Below are 19,066 nucleotides of genomic sequence, written 5' to 3'. Positions count from 1 at the left end.
GGAAAGGCAGTCGGTGCAGAGATTACGTGACGAAAACAAACAGAACAATAAACCTGCACTCAGTAACAACAGAGCGCGGCGTCTCAGCAGTGACATCATCACAGGCAGATGCCGTCAAAGCCAGGAAGAGAAGAAGAAAGTTGATCCGGTTTCAGGTCAGTGGCTAAATTTGACCTTTTCAATGTCGGTGATCAGAGTCCGAGCCAGATAGATCCCCACCATCTGCAACAGAGTTACTGATCGTTACTAATGTGTAATACAAACATCCTTATTGATCATTATTGATACACCGGTTCTTTTTAAGTATTTATTTTTTCTAATGTTCATTTTTCCCTTCTGGTGTATAATCGCCAAACACTGCTGGATCTTCAGTCCTGTGTTCTCTGGACGATGGACATGGAACATGGCCCGGCAGGAAACATTCCCTCCGTTTTCCAAAATAACACCGTGCACATGTCATTTTCAAAAAAGTTTCAGTTTATATAAATACGCTCCCAAGAGCAATCATGACCACACCAAGCCTGTGGGTGGCAGTGTAGGAAGGAGAAAGCCGAGCAAGCCAATCAGAAGCCTCATGGCACTCTGGCTCTTTGAGTCAGAAGTGGTTCTAAAGTTGTCAGTAAGAGGACGCTGCCCGGAATGCTTCCATCACTAGACTACAGCTGCTCTGACAGCCGTACTACACAAAACAGATCGCACTGCGAAACCCCGTTTTTCTTTCTTTTTGTCAGTTCACATTCAAACACGAATACGGCGTTTTCCAAAATCTCCACCTTTGCCTGAGTTTTTAGAAAGATTCGTTTTCAGGGGCGAACACTCCGTTTATGTGTAAATGAAAGGCAGAAACGAAGGAACAGTCACCTGTGTGTGTGTAAACGGGGTCTAACAAGACTTTTACCCTCCATGATTATTTCGTGTCCAGTGGGTTGGTTTTTCTCCGCATTACGGAGACGTGGGCAACTGCCGGTAAGTCTAGGGCCTTTGCTGAACTCTTGCCTCCGGAATGCTGCTACATTAATTCTCCTTGCACATCAGCCCAGGGTGGGGGTGTTGTTGCCGTCACAGGGGTGTACACAGGGGTACACAGGTTTTCTTAGTCTTTGCTCCCCCTGACCTCAATCCTCAGGTGACAGGGCATCTCCTTTCATTGTTATGCAGATGACTGCCAGATCTATCTTCCCCTTAAGAAGAAGGATGGGCTGTCTTTGAACGTTCAGACCTGAATGATTTGAAATTGTTCAGCAACAGATTGTGAACCTGGGTTTAAAATGGATCCTGGCTTAGTAGTGAGACCTAGCCTACTCTTATTTGCCTTCAGGTATCTGAATGGTGTTGCCCTGCTGTGCCTCTCTGAGCCTCGTACAGCAGACAGGCCTCCTCTGTACACGTTTTTAAACCTTTCTTAAACTACACTTGTTCACATTGGCCGGCAGTGAGACGTTGACATTTGACCTGATTTTATTCTTTTTATTTTTCTATTTCGTGTTTTAAAATGTATTTATTGTAACATATTGTTTTTTTATTCTATTGATCTTTCAAATGTTGCAGCACTTTGGTCAACCTGACTGATTTTTAAAATGCAATATAAATAAAGTTGCAGTTGCATTATTGATCATTGCTGATTTGTAACAGCCAACCGTATCATACCTGCAACAGAGAGATGACGATGAAGACGATGGCCACTGTGTAGAGGTTTCCTGGTAACCAGTCTTCCAATGCTGTGATGCAGCCTTTGGTGTAGATGGAATCATTCCACTCCCTCTGTGCCAGAACATCAAGAGTTAAACACAGGGCAGTTTTGGAATAGTCAGACAGAAGGTGAGCTCACCTTTGGTTTGGTTCTGACATCGTAGCCACACTGAGTGTTCACCACTGAGTCCTGAAACAGACGGCTCTGAATTAATCTGAAACAACTGCAGAATCTGTACAGATCAGTATTTATAACCACGGACTCACGGCAGGATCTGTGAGGCAGCAGGAAAAGGGAACTCCACACTTCTCTCTGCTGCGGTGACTCTCGTTACAGCTGAAGTACACATTCAAATCCCAGTCGACTGGATCCTGAGCACCACAGCAGTGGTTCTGTTTAAAAACACAAGTGTTAAGGTTCTATAGCAACAGTTCTATTAAAAAACGGATCAGTTTTGGTGGGAAACATCTTTCTGTGAAGTCTTACCATCCTCTGCAGAGAGTCGATGAGGTTCTGCAGGTCGATGTCATCTCTGTACGCTCTGATGTTTTGCAGGAAGAAATCATTAATCCACTCTCTGACCTGGCCCTGAAAGACCACAGCCAGCACCGCTGCTGTCAGCTCGAGGAAAAAGATCAAGCCAATGACACCTGAAAACTGATGAGAAGTCAACGGAATTAACCTGCGACAAATGTCAAGTGCAAAGTTTTTACCCTTACTATAAACTCATCAGATGTTTAACATACAAACTTGAGCAAACAGATGTTTTCTCTCAGAGCTCCCACACAGCCAGCGAAACCCAGGATGAAGGTGACTCCACCGACCACCAGGACCAGCCATACGGGGTCAAACCCATGCAGTCGGGTCACCTGGGTGAGGTCTGAGAGGACTCCCTGTAAATCCGGACCAGAAAAAATAAAACGTGTAAGGCAGAGCAGAGCAACACTGTTGGTGAGTGCTCAACATAAAAAAGGTTTCACCTTTTCACTCCAGGCCCAGAATCCCACTGCAATGAAAGCAACCCCAGCCAGCTACAACACAAAGACACCAACAATCAGGATCCATCAGAACAGAGCTAACAGATGAGCAGCAGCTCTGCACAGACTGCAGGATGAGGTTTCACATGATGTTGACATGCTTCCTGTTCCTCTGACCACACAGGAAGTCTTTGACAGCACTCTGTTACCAGACACAGAGAGCAGAGACAACACCACTGAAGCTCTGTTCAGTGCACACAAACTTCAACACTACCGCGATGCACTCTCTTATCTTACAGTGATGCAACACAATGATGAAGACTGCGTGGTCTCACGAGACATTTCAGGCAGACAGACCATGACGTGTCCTCTGAACTCATTACAGAGTGAAATCACCAGTGTTACAGGAAGTTAGGCTGACTATGCTTACAGGTTTCCTGTTAGCAGAGAAAGTTTAAATTCATGAGTGAAATCTGTGTGTGTGTGTGTGTGTGTGTGTGTGTGCGTGCGTGTGTGTGTGTGTGCAGAAACTCACCCAGAAGATGATGTTGTAGCTGAACATGAGGTATTTGTAGCAGCAGCTGACCTCAGCGTTCTCATAGCGATAGTAGTACATCTATAACACACACACACACACACACACACACACACACACACACACACACTGAAATATATATTCTATATATACACACACACACACACACACTGAAACATATATATATATATATATATATATATATATATATATATATATATATATATATATATATATATATATACACACACAGATACACACACACATACTGCTTGGTAACTGTTTACACACGTTTACAGTAATTAAGTAACTTGGAGTAATTAAAGGGCCTTGATGTTGATCGATCAGCTCATCACTGCTGATGTTACACGGACGCGGTTCCGTCAAAGTACCGTTAAATTGTTCGTGCTTGGTCGGAGTGAACAGGAAGTGGCTAATGCTATGTTAGCACGGAGGCTAACTCAGAACAAAAAGTAAATAAAGTAAGACAAATGTTCCCGCGGCCTGAAACTGAGGATAAAGGCTTGTCCGACACAGAGAGACGTACCTCAAATCACTCCGGTCGATGGATCAATGACTCCTCTCGCTGTGTAATCAATACCTGCTGATAACGAAACTTCTGTGCTTCGAAACAAACGCTTCCTCTTCTTCTGTGCCGGCTGCTGTCGGCTGAAGTTCACCGCAGCAGAGCCCCCTGCGGGAGAGGAGGTGACGTGCAGCGTGAAAGCGGAGAAACAGTCAGTGCCGCGGAGGAGTTCGTCCTCTTCCTCTTCTTTATACTTAAAGGGAGGGGAGGAGGTTTTAACGCTCAGAGTCAGCCAGGTTTTAAAGAAAACACACGCCCTTTCTCTCGGAGCTCACCCCGAAGCCACGCCTCCAACCAGTCTGTGACTTCGGCCATCATGCACGTACCTCTCTGTGCACAGAGCAGGAAGAGAGAGACAACCAGCCAATCCTCCTACAGGGTCCACCCGGAGGACTGATGATGTTTTTATGTTTTATAGCTTCAGATGATTCATATTGTTCGTTTTAATGAGAAACTGCCGAACTAATCGGCTGCTATCGGACTGTAAAGAGAAGTTACAGTAATGTAACAAGAAGTGCATCAGAGTGAGACCTCCTACCTTCAACATGTTTATCAGACCGTCACCAAAAGTAACGCTTATGCCACAGCTGTAATGGAAATGAACAGAAAAGTTTTACTGTTTCTGTAGAGCAGATCGAAGCGAGGTGTCTGGACTGGAAGAGTTTTCCATCTTCTCTCTGTGTTATGACCCGGATGACTGAGAACCTTCATCAACACCTTAATGTTTCTGTTATTACACCAGTGTACAGTGTGAATTACTCAACTTCATGCATTTTGGGTTTATTGGCAAAATGTTTGATTTTTCAGGCGTTTGGAATAAACAAATGACACGAGAACACTTTAAATGGTTAAAAACAACCTATTGGCCCTGGATGGGTTGCATCAGGTGTGCTTGAGACAGGCAAGACAAGGCAAGGACGTTTGTTCCACAGGCGAGGGGCAGAATAACTGAATCCTGCTTCACTCTGTGTGGTCCTGATCCTGGGTCCACACAGCAGGCCTGTCCCTGATGATCTCAGGCGTCTGGATGGTTCGCAGGGAGCCAATAAGTCCAGGATGTATTTCAGTCCAAGTCCATTCAGCGCTTTGTAGACCAGGAGTAAAGTTTTGAACTGGATCCTTTGACTCACAGGAAGCCAGTGCAGGGATTTGAGGGCCGGTGTGATGTGGTCCAGTTTCCTGGTGTTACTCAGAACTCTAGCAGCAGCATTCTGGACCAGCTGCAGCTGCCTGACGCATGTTTTGCTGATACCTGTGAGGACGCCGTTACAATAATCCAGCCTGCTGAAAATGAAAGCATGAAGAAGTTTCTGTGTCTTGTTTGGACAGATCTTGATCCTAGCAATGTGTTTCAGGTGGTCAGAGGCAGACTTAGTAACGGCTTTTACATGGCTGTTAAAGTTCAGGTCTGAGTGGGGAACACGGAGGGTTCTGGCCTGGTGGTGACCTTCAGTGGCATGGAGTCAAGGTGGGCGCTGATCTTAGCTATTTCAGGACTGAAGAGAATAGTTTACTATCTGCAACACATCTGAAGATATGCAGGTAAAAGGTTTTTAAGAACATGTGTAGGCAGGTAATCAAGGGAGCCTGTTGTAGAGTTTAACTCTTGAACAGCTTCTCTCAGCGCTGTGCTATCTAGGAGGTTCAAATGTGCCAGCTTATGAGAAGGCAGCGGTGACATGGTCGGAGCTCGAGCTACAGTCTTATTTTGAACACTTTATCTGTTGTTAGTGAGCGCTTCACCCTCGACAGATCATGGAGTGTTGATCAAATCCTCAGTTCACTAAATCCCTTAAATACCATTTAGCCTTCTCAGCTACAATTCCGCTGTTACCATGGAGATGGTGACCTGTGTTCATTGTTACCATGGTAACAGAATGAAACAGAATTCTGGGTCAGACCGACAGATGAAGATCAGCTGCAGTTTGTCAACTCAAACAAACACCGACACACACTCACACTGAATATCTTCACCTCCTGACTTCAGCCTGACCTTTGACCTGTGAAGCTTCGGCATCCTAATACGTCCAAGTGAGCCAATCAGAGGGCAGAGAATGTCAGCATATCTAAGTCAGAACCGATGAACACACTGACTCAGAACCAGGTCACAGTGTGTGTGTGTGTGTGATCTGTTATCGTGACACTTCGCCTCAAGCATTCTGTCAGATTCTCCATGGCAACCGAGCCAGTAATATTTCACACTGCACAGTGTTTGGATCATTTTGTCTCATCCGGCTGAGAGCGTGTGTGTGAATAGGTTTCAGAGTATCGGGTCACAGTTAGCGGTCTGAGGTATGAAGTAAAAAGAGTGTGTTTCTGTCTCCAGGCACAGCCGACGTCTGTTCATGGCGTCCTCCATTTTACAGCCACTGAAAATCTGAGCGGCAGCACGAGTGGAAACACAAAGTGTGTCTGTTAAAACACGTGGAGGTCGTCACAGTTCCTCAGCAGAATGAAGCTTCCCCCACCTGCCCACCTACCTGGGTCGTGGCATCCCCACAGGTCGTCTGCTTTCAGCTTCATAGTTCAGAAGATAAGGGCCGGTGTGCTCCTACAGAAGGAGCCCTGTTGACATGTTGTGAGAGCCATCATCTTCCCCAGGCTCAGTGTCTGTGTCGTGTGAAAAGCTGAATTCATCAATACTGCACATACATCATCAATCCCCAACAGACCCCATTATTTATGTATCTGTTTATTTATCAGGGAAAACAGGAAGTGATCTCATGCATTCATTCTGCTGTGTGATCCACAAACACACACCCCATGGCCTGACCAGATGATCATCAATAATCTGAGTCAATTAAATGTGGATTAACACTCATAAAGTCCGGATCAGCTGCTGCCGCTCAAACTCATTTATATTTAAATTTGCTGAAACTCTCCAGGGAGAAACGTGTCTCTGTGCAGTAGAAGACACTCCGCAGAGAGGACACCATCCATCAGGGCCTCCTGTTTGTTAACGATCATATAAAATAAGTATTCATTCATCAGGACATAAGGGGAAATGGAGCATGTTGAGAACGGCCATAGAAAAGCGTGGAAGCTTCTGTCCGCGCTGAACAGACGACAACAGATCTGGTTTTTCCTGGCAGTTGCTTTTACAAAGAGTTTTTCTTTTCTCTGTAGTTTGTAGTTTTCTCCATGTTTGTCCGGCTGAACTATGACCTCAGCGTCCAGGCGACCAACAGGAGCAGGCAGACCGTGTGACAGACAGGCCGATGGGACCATGCTTTGGTCCACCACCGTGATCGGATGATGTTTTCAGAGCTCTGCCGCTTCCACTGGTGATCCATAGTTTTTGTTTTGATGTGAAACCGTGTAACTAACGTGTTGCTCCTACCCCACCTTTAATCATTGATCACTCACATGCAGATTTATCAACGCTTAGCTTACTCCTCACTGTCCTGATTTTCTCTGGTTTGTTGTTTTCCTGTTAGCATTAGAATTAGCATTAGCTGCTGTCCCAGAGGTCATGTGGTGTATGTGTCTTACCTGGGGCCGTGGTGGAGGCTCACTCCCATTCAGTTACATCTCTACCTGCTTAGTGCACCAACACCTGGACATGTGGCACCTCAGCTGGTCAACACCATGCTAACTGCTGCTCCTGAGGACTTCAGATTAACCCAGAGAGCCCCGGCAAGAAGCTGTCTGAGACGCCTGACCGGAAATAATACATTTTTAAAACACTGCAGAACAAAGATGGAGGTTCATGTAAAATAAAACAGAAATAAATAGAAGTCTGATTTTTGTCAGAATAAATGAACTTTGTGTTTAAAATGAGTCTCCGCTGTGTTTGACTGTTTAATACTGCTGACACTTTTTATGAGTCATTAATATTCATTTAGTCGTTTAGTTCACAGCTGACTGCTCCTTTTGATATAGAGTGTCCTCCTGTCTTGGCTCAAAATAAGACAATGTTCCCATAGAGACCTTTAATGACATGATCAGGAAACAGAGGTTCTCTGACATTCAGCCGCTCACAGGTTCAACAGTAACAGTAAAAGCCCGCGCTCCTCCTTTAATGAGGGATTCCACTTATGTCAGAACTAAAACTGGTTTAAGGTCAAAGGTTAATGGTCTGTGCCTGAGGCTGTGCCCCGGTTTAAAAGCTGCCATAGTTCAGATTTCTAAGTCAGATTTTCCACACTCTGTTCTGATGTTCAAACCAAACGCTTTCAACACTTCCTGCTCTGAGTGTGCTTTCACCATGGAAACTGAGGTCCCCAGTGACAGTGCCGGGTTAACCCTCCGCTGCCCATTAGTCTGGTGTAAAGTCTGTCCTGTGGGGATGCGCTGCGGGACAGATCGGTCCGATCGAGTCCTCTGATAGACTCTCACAGGGCCCACCTGTGATTATATTTCAACTGTCACATGCTCCACCAACCAAAACCTCCACCTGTTCCACAACACTAAGCAGAAGAGCCAGGAGCTGGACCCAGCTCTTTTTTGTCACCGCAAAGGCTCAGAAGGATTTATACACAGTTAAAGTCTATCGGGGGTGTGTTACCTCGAACAGCCGTCTCTTTCATCGCCCTACAAATGAGAAATATTAACATATTTCTGGTAAGTTGTGTTTATTTTGTAGGTCAAACACAATCTGCAGTATTTGTGTTGTCATTAGGTCGGTTGCCCCCTTCGCTGTGGAGGCTAGCTGACGAATTCGGCCGACAGGCTGCGAGTGAGGCGAGCCGAGCGCACCTTGAGCTCATGGTAGCATTGGACAAAGCTGTGGTAAATGAAAGTGATGGGCAGCGCCAGCAGCACAATCCCGCTCACCACACAGAGGGCACCCAACACACGGCCAGCCACCGTCACCGGATACATGTCTCCATATCCCACTGTCGTCATGGAGATGATGACCCACCAACAAGCAGCAGGGATACTGGCATAGTCCTGGTTTCCAGCCTCCAGGTCCAGGCCGTGCTCTAGCAGCTGGGCCAGTGCACTAAAGATCGCCATGGCAACACAGATGAAGACAAGAAGCATTACCATCTCACGGTAGCAGCGCCGCAACGTCAGCCCGAGTGTCTGCAGGCCTAGGAAGTGACGTGCCAGCTTGATCACCCAGAAGATCCGCATCATGCGCAGGACGCGCAGTGTGACCCCAGCCCGCTGCAGCTGAGAGTTCTCCCCCGTCAGGATCGTCACAGTCACAGAGATGTAGTATGGCGTGATGGCCAAAAGGTCAATGATGTTGAGAGGACGACAGACAAACTCACATTTGTTGTGAGACACGAGGAAACGGATAACGCACTCAGCCGTGAACCAACCAATACACACCGCCTCAATGATCCTGCAGAGAAGAAAGGGCCAATCAGATTCATGAGAGACAACTAATCAGGATGAGCGATGAAGACCAGTCAGACCGAGGAAAGGACCAAGAATGATCTCACACATGGAGCATGCCAGAGTCAAGTTTGTAAAACGTACAAAGTGCAATTACACAGAACCACTTCAGATGGATGTGTCCTACCTGTGCTGGTCCAAGGTCTCAGTGGCCTTCCAGTCTGGTAAGGTGCTGGCACACAGCATCACCATGGAGATGACTACAAAGACCACTGACACGGAGGCAAGGATCTGTGCCGCCAGTGAGGATGTTGGCTCCTCAAATGTCCTCCTCATCCTCTCCACCCAGCGGCTCTGGGGCTTCTCTTGGACTTGCGGCTCCTCTTCAGGGAAGAAGTGGACAAAGCAGTCTGACATGCGGCTGTCGAGGCGACGCTGGCAGCATGGCTGCAGGTCAGAGCTCTCCAGGCCCCAGTACAGCATCTCATTGTAAAAGGACAGCTCGCACATGTGCGGCACAAAGCGCAGCTTTCCATGCTGCACATACAACATGATGAAGCTGAAAGCCTCCGAGTGCCGGTCGAAGAAGAACTCATTCCTGTCACGGTCGTAGTCGTCGCACAGTTCCAGCAGTTCAGACTCTGAGACACAACGATGCAGCCGACTGAGTCTGCTGAGGGGCAGGTGCTTCATCAGCTCTGCTGTCAGCGAGAACCTGCGACCACCGACATTCAGGGTGCAAAGACTGCTGCCAAACTTCATCTTCTTTTAAGTTAAAAGTGTGCAAACTTTATCTTCAGCTGTTACCCGAGCTGGGAAACAAGCCCTGTAGAACAGACTGCTGCTGCTTCCTCCTGCAGGCTTCAGAACATGCAGCGCTGCTTCAGATTCTTCTGTTCCTGAACAAACTTTAGTGTTTGTCTGTGAAGCAGAGGCGGCTGCTTTGAAAGCCCACTCATCAGCGGCGCCCGACCATCAGGCCGACAAAAAGGTGCCAGAAAAACAACATGAAGTAGATTCTATGAGACCTTCAGACTGATGTCTGTTGCTGTGGCAGAAGCACTGAAATCAAACTTGTTCCTGAGATTAAGCACCTCGCTCAGTCACTCACCAGAAATCTGCATCTTCACTGGCGCATCGCATCTGGATCCACTTTGACTGCTTCATTCCTTCTCAGTGTTAAATCTGCGAGGGAAGAAGAGCTGCAGTACCTCCTCCTCCCCCTGCTCCCCTTCCCCATCCTGTTTGAGAGGAGGAGGATCAGGTGATGATTCAGTCCATCTGAGCTGATTCAGAAACTGAATTTAAATGTCTGGGTCCTCATCAGAGTCCTTTTTTTGTCAGAGCTGATCTCCATTAGCACCACATTTGACATTTGATACGCTCCATTAAAATGTGATGTTTCAGGACTCATCAAAGGCTAAATGAATCACTCACTGGTGTCTGTGGATCTGGCTCCCTCTGCTGGTGGTGTGTGTGTGTTTTCATGTTTTCCCTCAGACCAATCATGCAGCGAGGTCAGGAAGTTAAACTGAGAGAGCGATGCTGTCCAGTGTGATAAGTAATAAGTTAATAAGTAATGCAGGGTTGTGCTAGCCAAGCAAGCAGAGTTCTGAAGGAGAAGAGCTCTGTTTGAAACTGTACAGACTGTCAAATGAAAGTACATCACATGAGCAAAGACGTGTGTAAATGGTCTAACTGTATGTTTAAGAAAGCGCAGCCATAAAGTTCGGTCTGTCAGAACTGAAGTGACTTCCTCTGGGCGTCCATTATAGGACCGTGGGGCCTAAATGCGGCTCTGGAGAGGCTGTGTATCACGTTGCGTGATGTGTTAAAAGGATCAGAGTGAAAATCTCTTCCTCAGCTTCACTTTAATCTCTGACCTCTGAATCCTGCTTGGTTTGACCAGCAGTGGTTTTGCTGTTTTGACACTCTGTGTCTGTGGCTACAGCAAGCAGCGACCTCCGAGGTGCAGACTTAGCCAATGTAAGAGACCGTCTCACCGTCAGACCTCCATGAACTTTACAGCAGAAAGCCATGTTACCGCTGTACGTGTTAATATCATGGGTGAAACCCCTTTGAGTGACAGGTGTGTGCAATACAACCATCACTGCCCAACACGGCTTCACCTGCTCCCTCTCTCTGTCCAGTTCTGGTGGACCGTGGTTCTGGTTCTGGTGGACTGTGGCGCTGCCAACATGGAAGCTTCAGAAACAATCAGACGTTGCGAAGCTTCGTCCACCGTTGTAAACAGTCAATGGGCTGTGGTCCATATATGTGTCACACATAAGACAACCAGGGATTCAGTCGTGTCCTTTAGAAGAGTGGGACACGGCTCCACCCGCCTCTGGGGGGCCTCCCCACCCACCACCCCCACCCTCCAGGTTCCTCCCTGCGTCATGTCCTTGGCCTTCAGCTGACATCAACAGCTAATCTGTTCCTTTGAGCAGATTAACTGTTCATCTGCTTAACTGCTGTAACGACCTGAAAAACGTTACGATAAAACGGTCAAAATACATTTCTAAAACTCACGTATGATTAGTCTGACTGTAGATGTACACACACACGCCTTCATACGACCGTTTAGAAAAGACCAGTCAAACAACTTGGTGTCAGTCACAATCTCTTTATAGATTTTATCATACACAGCAGAGCGACTACAAGCTCCAACCAACCCACAACAACTGACTGAAAACATCACAAAAACAGAAACATTCAAACTGACTCTTTACAGACTACACAGCTGATCAGACTAGAGGACTGACAGCAGGTCCACACGCTCTGAGCTCTGACGCCGAGGAAAGCTGTGTGTGTGTGTTGGTGAAAAAACACTCCTGCCTTCGCCTGACTGCAGACGGCACCCACAAGACATTATTCCCTGAGGCTAGTCTGCCAGGCTCAGCCCTATCGCTTTAACAACAAAAATACACACATGTAGGATTTGTTAGAAGTTGTGTGCTCATAAAAAAATCAGATTAAAAATGTCCAAATAAAATTCACGAATCCTCCTGTAAGTACCTGTATTTACACCTATATATACTTTACAACTCTGTAAAATCTGCAGACCTGTATTTACCCTGTGTGTACACCCATCTCTAAACACTTCTGACCAGACACACAGAAAGGTACATGCAGGTATACTCAGCTGCTGTATTACATCAGTATATACCTCTCTATACACAGGCTCCATGGAGCTGTATGTATGCACCTGCTGCTGGTCAAAAGCGGCAGTGCTGAGCACTCCTATTATTTGTAATGTTTGGCGGTCTGTTTCCATGCCGACTGACTGGGTCAGAGGTCGGACAGCGACAGTAAAGACCAGAACCCAACCGATACCTCTGAAAGACGCCGATATCAAGACATTCACTGGTGGTTGTTTTTTTCACATAAACAAACATGTTTGGCAAGAATCATTTAAACGTACAAAAGGACATAGTGCATGCCCCCTGATGGACAAACTGAGGAACTGCAACACTTTAAAGTAGTGCCAGACACAATGGATGTCAGCTGATCGGCGGTGTATCGGTTGGGCTCAGATGGACACCAGCCTTCAGGCTGGACGGCGTCTGCCCATCGTCCAACAGGACATATTAATGGTGGGGGTGGGGTGGGGTAGGGGGTGGTGTTTTTTTTTAGCAGCCAGTTTCTCTTCAAAAATAAAATGTGTTCGACATATTTACAGAAAATATCAACAGTAACTTAAAATTACTTGTTCACTTTGAGAGAGTATGTGTTGTATGTTTAGTATGTGAACACACGGTGAACATGAGACAAGAAGACCTTGTCCCTCTCTCTCCCTGTCATCTGGGAGGGAGGTGGCGGGTGAAGGGAAGAGGGGTGAGGGGAGGGGGAGACATGAGTTCTCAATAGTGGTTTGGGTTTCAGGTGGTCGCTTCTGCAGCCGCACCCTCTTCCACCTGATTGGTCTTCCCGAGCGCCTTCAGCTTGGCCAGCAGCTCACTGAAGGTCTCCTTGACGCCTTTCTCCAGCAGCCAGCCTTCGCTCTCACACTCCGGGTTCTCGGGGTCCACCATTGTCTCCAGAGCCGTGCTCAGGTATTTCAGTCCCGCCATGTCTGCCGACTGACAAAGAAACAGGGACTGTGAGCATGATATTTCAGCGCCTGAGCACCGCCCTCACAGTTTCTACATCCTCGAACAGTAAAACTGTTTGGAGACCAAAGATTGTTTACACTGGTCTTTAACTCGGACTTTTTACAGTAGGAAACTATGGCCTCCAGTAGATTTCACAGGTCAGCATTGGAAAAAAAATTCAACCTTGAGTTTGCCCAGCCAGCCATCCAAAGTATTGCCTGAGCACCGAGGGGTGCCGGAGCTCTACTGGATGTCGTCTGGCAGCAGGTTCGGCTGTTTTGCAGAAAGAAGTTCAAAAGCCAGGGCCTTAAGGAATTCCTTTGTCTGTTCTATGAGAAGAACCTGTCTGATCTCTGTGGATTCAAGCTGGGTTTCAGGCAGCAGTAGCAACTGATGCAGAATAAACTCCCTATGGACACACTTGGACAAACATTGTGACAACCAGACTAGTATCAACAACACATCCAGACACGGTGCAGTGGAGCAGGTACAAAAATGTGACAATCCAAGGCACTATTAGAAATGCTGCAAATATTTCTGAAGGAGGCAAACAGCAGGCCGTCACATAAAGCCTGCCTCCCTTAGGATGAACTGCTGTGATTGGTGTGAGCGGGTTTGTACTGAGTGGACCTGGCTGTGAAGGGGAGGGACCCTAGATCCAGTTTATAGGGAATGTTTGCAAAGTGTATGTTAGCTGGTTAGCAGGCCAGGCGCACCTTTGCTGGTTGGAGGAGACTTCACAGGTGAAGTCCAGCTCTGGGGTTTTACCTCTGAGGGACGGACTTCAGAATGTTGGTTTTAAAGCCTGCCGTCACCCTTCAGGTCAAACATGTTGTTGTGACCCAGATAACAAAATTGCGTCTTGCTCTTAGGAACTGTCCCTCATCCTGATCTTCCCAGAATGCAACCTGCTGCTGCTGCTGGCAGATTAACCCCCCCCAAAATAGTTCCTGATCCTCAGTGAGCCTGACCACCGCTCAGCAGCTTAACACCCCGCCACCTTAGCAGCCGACCTGCAGCTGAGTCCCGAGTCACAGCTGCATGTCTTCAAACACGTCAAACCAATCACCAACCTATCACAAGCTATCAACCAATCACAATGATCAGAGTTTTGACACTGCTGTACAGATCAAAGATCGTGTCATGTGTTAGCATATCAGTATCATTTTAAGCCCTGTTGCTGAATTAAACACAAACAGCCGGTGTAAATGGAGTCAGGTTGGTGCTCTTGCAGGGATTTTTCGTGACCCAGCAAACATTGACGCTAACACTAATCACTCACTAATCAATTATGCTGTTAATCTGGTGCATTTGAGGTCACTTTGGTTCATTTACTGCAGGTATGCGATCTTCTATTAAATCAGAGGATTAATAGCAGAGGGTTAGGGACCACAGCTCGTTTACAAATCCAGGTAGAGCTCGGACCAGGATTAACAGTCTTCTGCTTTTATATCAACCTCTGCTCATCTAAAGAACTCCTGACCCTTTTCCCCTGATAGGAAGGAGGGATCAGCTGGACCCTTCATATCCCAGGATGCATTGGATTCTGGTGATAGTTGGACTCTTTCAGCACACAGTGGACTCTGGCAGAATGTGGACAGGGTCAATGTGTGTCCGCAGGCCAGACCAGTCTTTCCTTCTCTGTGTGAGCTTCACTCCCACAGGATTCTTTTAAGGAATGTCGCCTGCTGTCAGCAGCTCGTCGTAGGTTCTGTGAATGTTTCAGGGGTTCACTGGATTTCGTGGTGTTGGGCTCTTCCACATACACACTCACTCACTGCATCAGGAGGCTTAAGAGCTGGTACCTTTGCACAGAGACATGTTGGCTTTTCCTTTTTGTCTTTATGCTAAGTGAACCTGTTTCCTGGCAGCCTCTGTGGACACCACAAAATCCATGGCATCAGGGTTTCACATGTCTGCTCCAGCAAAAACTGGTACTGCCATGTTTCTGCATTAACAGTCGTTCAGTTTAGTCACTAGATGGCACTAAATACTACAGCCTGGTGCTTTACGTGGGTGGAGCTGGTTGTCCCCTGCAGGGTGAGGGTAGGTCTTACCTCCAGGAAAATGGTGAGGATGACAAGTGCCCCGATGCTGTTCATCATGCTACTGTAGTAGGAGAAGAGGGCCTCGCGGCAGCCCCGGGTCCAGATGTTGAGCTCCTCAGTGCGGTGGTCATAGTCGTAGTGGGCGGAGTTATTTGTCAGGTGGTGCTGGATGCACGGCCGAGGAGAGCCAGGGTTACAGCAGCTGAATGGGACACTGTCCATGAGGAACTTGCCCTCCACATTACTGAGGACACGACTGAGGACAAAGACAGACCAGAGGTCAGACACTCACCACGCAGCTGCCCGACCACCCCCCCACCCCCCAAACACCTCTGCAATGTCACTGAAGTCTCTCGAAAGGGGTGGGGCCTTTACGTGATTGTCATTAGAGCTGGTGGGTGGAGCCTGTTGCTGACAGGAGGTTATAATTGGATCATGGAAATAATCATCTCAGAGGGAGTACTATCTTCTAAACGCATTAACACTGAATCACGCAAACATGGACGTTCGGCATGGGTTGCAGGTAGTCAGACACGTTCGTTACTGATCACATCTGACATCTTTGCATTCGTTTGTGGTGTCCACCAATTCATCCCTGGGTCAGGGTTAGGGTTAGAGAAAGAAGCGCACCCTGTGTGTCCTGGTTTGGTTTCACCTCATCCTGTTGGCAGCAGTATAAGCTGCAGTGAGGTGGAATCAGATCCTGACAGATTATAGTCTTAAGAGGGGAGAAGCACAGCCGTACACCGAGCTCCTGAACGGTAACTTTTACCTCCTTAATTCCTCATTGATCCTCCACTGAGCCTTAAACCAAATTCACTGAATGTTTAACGAGACATACCGCTGGATAACTTGGAGGACAATGACATGATTTAATCTGTCAGGAAGCTCACAGATGATCCCAGTTTGTGCTCACAGTGACCCCAAAACCACTCTCGAGAACAATCTGGGAGTCGGAAAGAAAGTTATGCAAGTCTGACAGGATCATTCACATTGCTTGAATCACAACTTAATAAAGTTAAAGTTTCAAATCTCTCATTTGTGGAAGGACGAAGTGACAGCTTGATCAATAATACAGTATTTGCGTACTCACTCTTTGACATCGTCGTTGCTCATGTCCAGGTAGCGGTTGCTGATCCACTGCACCTCAAACCAGTCCCTGAAGTTGTTGTTGCCACAGCAGCGAAACTCGATCTGGGTCATATCCAGCGTCCTCTTCATGAAGCAGCGTCCTGGTGTGTCCGTGTCCTTGTAAAATTTGATGCCGTTTTTCAGGCCTTCAGCCAGGGTCAGGTACACTGCAAACTGCATCAGGAAGCAGAGCAGTGCCACCAGCAACAGCAACACGTTGAAGCCACAGCACGCCAGCAGGTACGGCTTCAGCATCGGCTTCCACTTGGAGAACTTCATGGGATCCAGAGAGTCATGGCAGACCTTTCCTCCAAAGGCATTGATCCCGCAGGTCAGCATGCCCACCAGGATCAGCAGGTTGGGCACTAAGTGGCTCTCGTTGTTGTCCATCATCTCGCTCCTTTTTCGCAGCTCAATCTTGAAGAAGATGCCAAGGCTGAAGATGAGGATCCCCATAATAACCGAGAGCCAGTAGAGCATCCACAGACCCTGAGCCAACTTCACCCGCTTCTGCAGGTTGAACTTCAGTGGCATGAACGGCATTTTCACGGCTTAGACAACACAGACTAAAATAAATAGTCACCAAACGTCAGGTATGAGTAAGAAACCGCTTCCTCTGCTCGACAATCCAACAGTCTCAGAGTTTTAATCCGGTGCAAAGGGCAGCTGAACTCAACTTGGCCACAACTTCTGCTTTAAGACCCATAATGTTGATCTGCCGGTCAGGACTGTCCATAATGCTTTGATGGTTATGCCATTAAATCACAGCCAGATTTTCATGTGAATAGGTGGTTGTCGCTCTGATGCTTTCCTGCAGGAAGCGCTGAGGTGTGAATGTGAGCGTGCAGCAACACGTCATCCTAAACCCTCCAACTCTGATCTCATTACCAGCAGATCAGCTGCTGCCTCTAATCCCTCCACTTACTGATAATTGGTTTGATGCTAAGCAGCAACTTCCTCCTCACGGCTGTCACAGTTCGCCGTGCGTTTCACTTCCATAGCGGCCCGCCTGCCTTACCCCAGCACCGGTGAACCTCCTCTGCCCAATCAGCACACAGAAAAAAAGACTTTCGGTCGATAAGCATTACCATGGCAACAGACTATCCCAACTGCACGCTGCTGGTTTTTAATGTGAGGGTTTCAGCTGCTTCTTTCCTCCTGACTTTTGACAGAAATAAAAAATGATTTCAGATGTTTTTCTACGCTTGAGGTTCATTTACTAATGGAGGCCCAGACATCCCCACCACCTGCAGAAGCACAGAGCAGCAACACAAACTCCACACTTTCATTGGAATGTCATTACTTTTGTAATGTTTGGGGGTTTTAAGGTCAATTATTTATGAGTATTATCTTCCTGACCCTCTATTGCCCCCCTGTGGTCACTGTGGTGACCACCAGTGGTGGTTCTCAATTGTTTCTGTCATGCCCCCCCCACCCCACACACGCACACTTAAAATAAATATTGAACTATACTCTGCAGGATCTAACATTAAACATAATTTGACTACTTTACTTGAGTAGTATAATATATTTTACTTTTGGAGACATTTGATAAAGTTTGAATGACATGACGTCCTCACCTGAAAGAGGGAGAGAGAGAGAGCGAGCGCTGCACCTGTGACCCGGTCCAGAAGAACATGACTTCTGGGTTCAGAGGGCTGAGCCTGAGCTGAGATGGTATTTAGTTTTGTAACAGTATTTTGTAGTTGTTTATGATCAGTTTTATTATTTGAAGCCATTATTTCTGTGATATTATATTATTGACATTATTTGTATTTCTGCTATTTCATTAATATTATTATTTCATTCTTATTTTCCAGATTTTTGAATGCGGGGTTAGGTTAATGAATATTGGTTCCTCCTTGGTTGTTGTTGGACGGGGAAGGTTTAGTTGAAGGACAGAAAGAAAGTAGCAGGTTTACAGGACAAAGGTTTATTATCAGAAAAGCTTGAAATGTAAAAGGAGTCTCTGCAGACACACATCTCTCTCTCTGCAGACACACACCTCTCTCTCTCTGCAGACACACATCTCTCTCTCTGCAGACACACACCTCTCTCTCTCTGCAGACACACACCTCTCTCTCTGCAGACACACACCTCTCTCTCTGCAGACACACACCTCTCTCTCTCTCTCTCTGCAGACACACACCTCTCTCTCTCTCTCTGCAGACACACACCTCTCTCTCTCTGCAGACACACACCTCTCTCTCTCTGCAGACACACACCTCTCTCTCTCTCTCTGCAGACACACACCTCTCTCTCTCTCTCTCTCTGCAGACACACACCTCTCTCTCTCTGCAGACACACACCTCTCTCTCTCTGCAGACACACACCCTCTCTCTCTCTGCAGACACACACCTCTCTCTCTCTCTCTGCAGACACACACCTCTCTCTCTCTCTCTCTCTGCAGACACACACCTCTCTCTCTCTGCAGACACACACCTCTCTCTCTCTCTCTGCAGACACACACCTCTCTCTCTCTGCAGACACACACCTCTCTCTCTCTGCAGACACACACCTCTCTCTCTCTCTCTGCAGACACACACCTCTCTCTCTCTCTCTGCAGACACACACCTCTCTCTCTCTCTCTGCAGACACACACCTCTCTCTCTAGCTGGATCCATACTCCGCGAGACAAAGAGCGGAGAACGCACTCCACGGGTGGTAAGAGATACAAAAAAAAGGTCTTTTCCGCACTGAGGTTCCATACTCCGCGAGA

At 47.2% G+C, this 19,066-nt stretch overlaps 3 protein-coding genes across 3 annotated transcripts in view; all 3 read right to left on the bottom strand.

Annotated features, from left to right (window-relative positions):
- The window catches only part of tspan14 (tetraspanin 14), a 4,260-nt gene extending 312 nt beyond the window's left edge, over window positions 1-3,948 (bottom strand). Inside the window, exons 1-9 of the mRNA XM_028424225.1 lie at window positions 3,750-3,948; window positions 3,203-3,283; window positions 2,671-2,721; window positions 2,437-2,583; window positions 2,177-2,347; window positions 1,957-2,082; window positions 1,829-1,879; window positions 1,648-1,761; window positions 1-222 (exon numbers count right to left, since the gene is read on the bottom strand). The exon at window positions 1-222 is cut by the window's left edge and continues 312 nt beyond it. Coding sequence (XP_028280026.1) covers window positions 157-222; window positions 1,648-1,761; window positions 1,829-1,879; window positions 1,957-2,082; window positions 2,177-2,347; window positions 2,437-2,583; window positions 2,671-2,721; window positions 3,203-3,283 — 807 coding nt within the window. The 5' untranslated portion in view covers window positions 3,750-3,948 and the 3' untranslated portion in view covers window positions 1-156. The remainder of the gene's footprint in view (window positions 223-1,647; window positions 1,762-1,828; window positions 1,880-1,956; window positions 2,083-2,176; window positions 2,348-2,436; window positions 2,584-2,670; window positions 2,722-3,202; window positions 3,284-3,749) is intronic.
- A 4,487-nt stretch (window positions 3,949-8,435) lies between these two features.
- On the bottom strand, window positions 8,436-9,836 carry LOC114447474 (potassium voltage-gated channel subfamily G member 3-like). The gene is made up of 2 exons (XM_028423755.1): window positions 9,262-9,836; window positions 8,436-9,081 (listed from the first exon to the last, which is right to left on the bottom strand). The coding sequence occupies exons 1-2, from the start codon at window positions 9,834-9,836 to the stop codon at window positions 8,436-8,438; spliced, it is 1,221 nt and encodes a 406-aa protein (XP_028279556.1).
- Window positions 9,837-11,933: 2,097 nt separating this feature from the next.
- Window positions 11,934-17,556, bottom strand: prph2b (peripherin 2b (retinal degeneration, slow)). The gene is made up of 3 exons (XM_028423805.1): window positions 16,310-17,556; window positions 15,226-15,472; window positions 11,934-13,156 (listed from the first exon to the last, which is right to left on the bottom strand). The coding sequence occupies exons 1-3, from the start codon at window positions 16,888-16,890 to the stop codon at window positions 12,956-12,958; spliced, it is 1,029 nt and encodes a 342-aa protein (XP_028279606.1). The 5' UTR covers window positions 16,891-17,556; the 3' UTR covers window positions 11,934-12,955.
- Between the last annotated feature and the right edge of the window lie 1,510 nt (window positions 17,557-19,066).

The sequence above is a fragment of the Parambassis ranga genome, chromosome 15 (assembly GCF_900634625.1).
Source record: "Parambassis ranga chromosome 15, fParRan2.1, whole genome shotgun sequence".
NCBI classification, from domain to species: domain Eukaryota; kingdom Metazoa; phylum Chordata; class Actinopteri; family Ambassidae; genus Parambassis; species Parambassis ranga.
This window is presented reverse-complemented; position numbering and strand designations above follow the sequence as displayed.

Coding starts and splice junctions, on each gene's coding strand:
- LOC114447474 (XM_028423755.1), bottom strand. CDS start 9,836: ATGAAGTTTGGCAGCAGTCTTTGCACCCTGAATGTCGGTGGTCGCAGG. Junction 9,082..9,261: donor GAGACCTTGGACCAGCACAG/GTAGGACACATC, acceptor TCTTCTCTGCAG/GATCATTGAGGCGGTGTGTA.
- prph2b (XM_028423805.1), bottom strand. CDS start 16,890: ATGCCGTTCATGCCACTGAAGTTCAACCTGCAGAAGCGGGTGAAGTTG. Junction 15,473..16,309: donor AGCAACGACGATGTCAAAGA/GTGAGTACGCAA, acceptor CTTTGTCCTCAG/TCGTGTCCTCAGTAATGTGG. Junction 13,157..15,225: donor TCCTCACCATTTTCCTGGAG/GTAAGACCTACC, acceptor TTTCTTTGTCAG/TCGGCAGACATGGCGGGACT.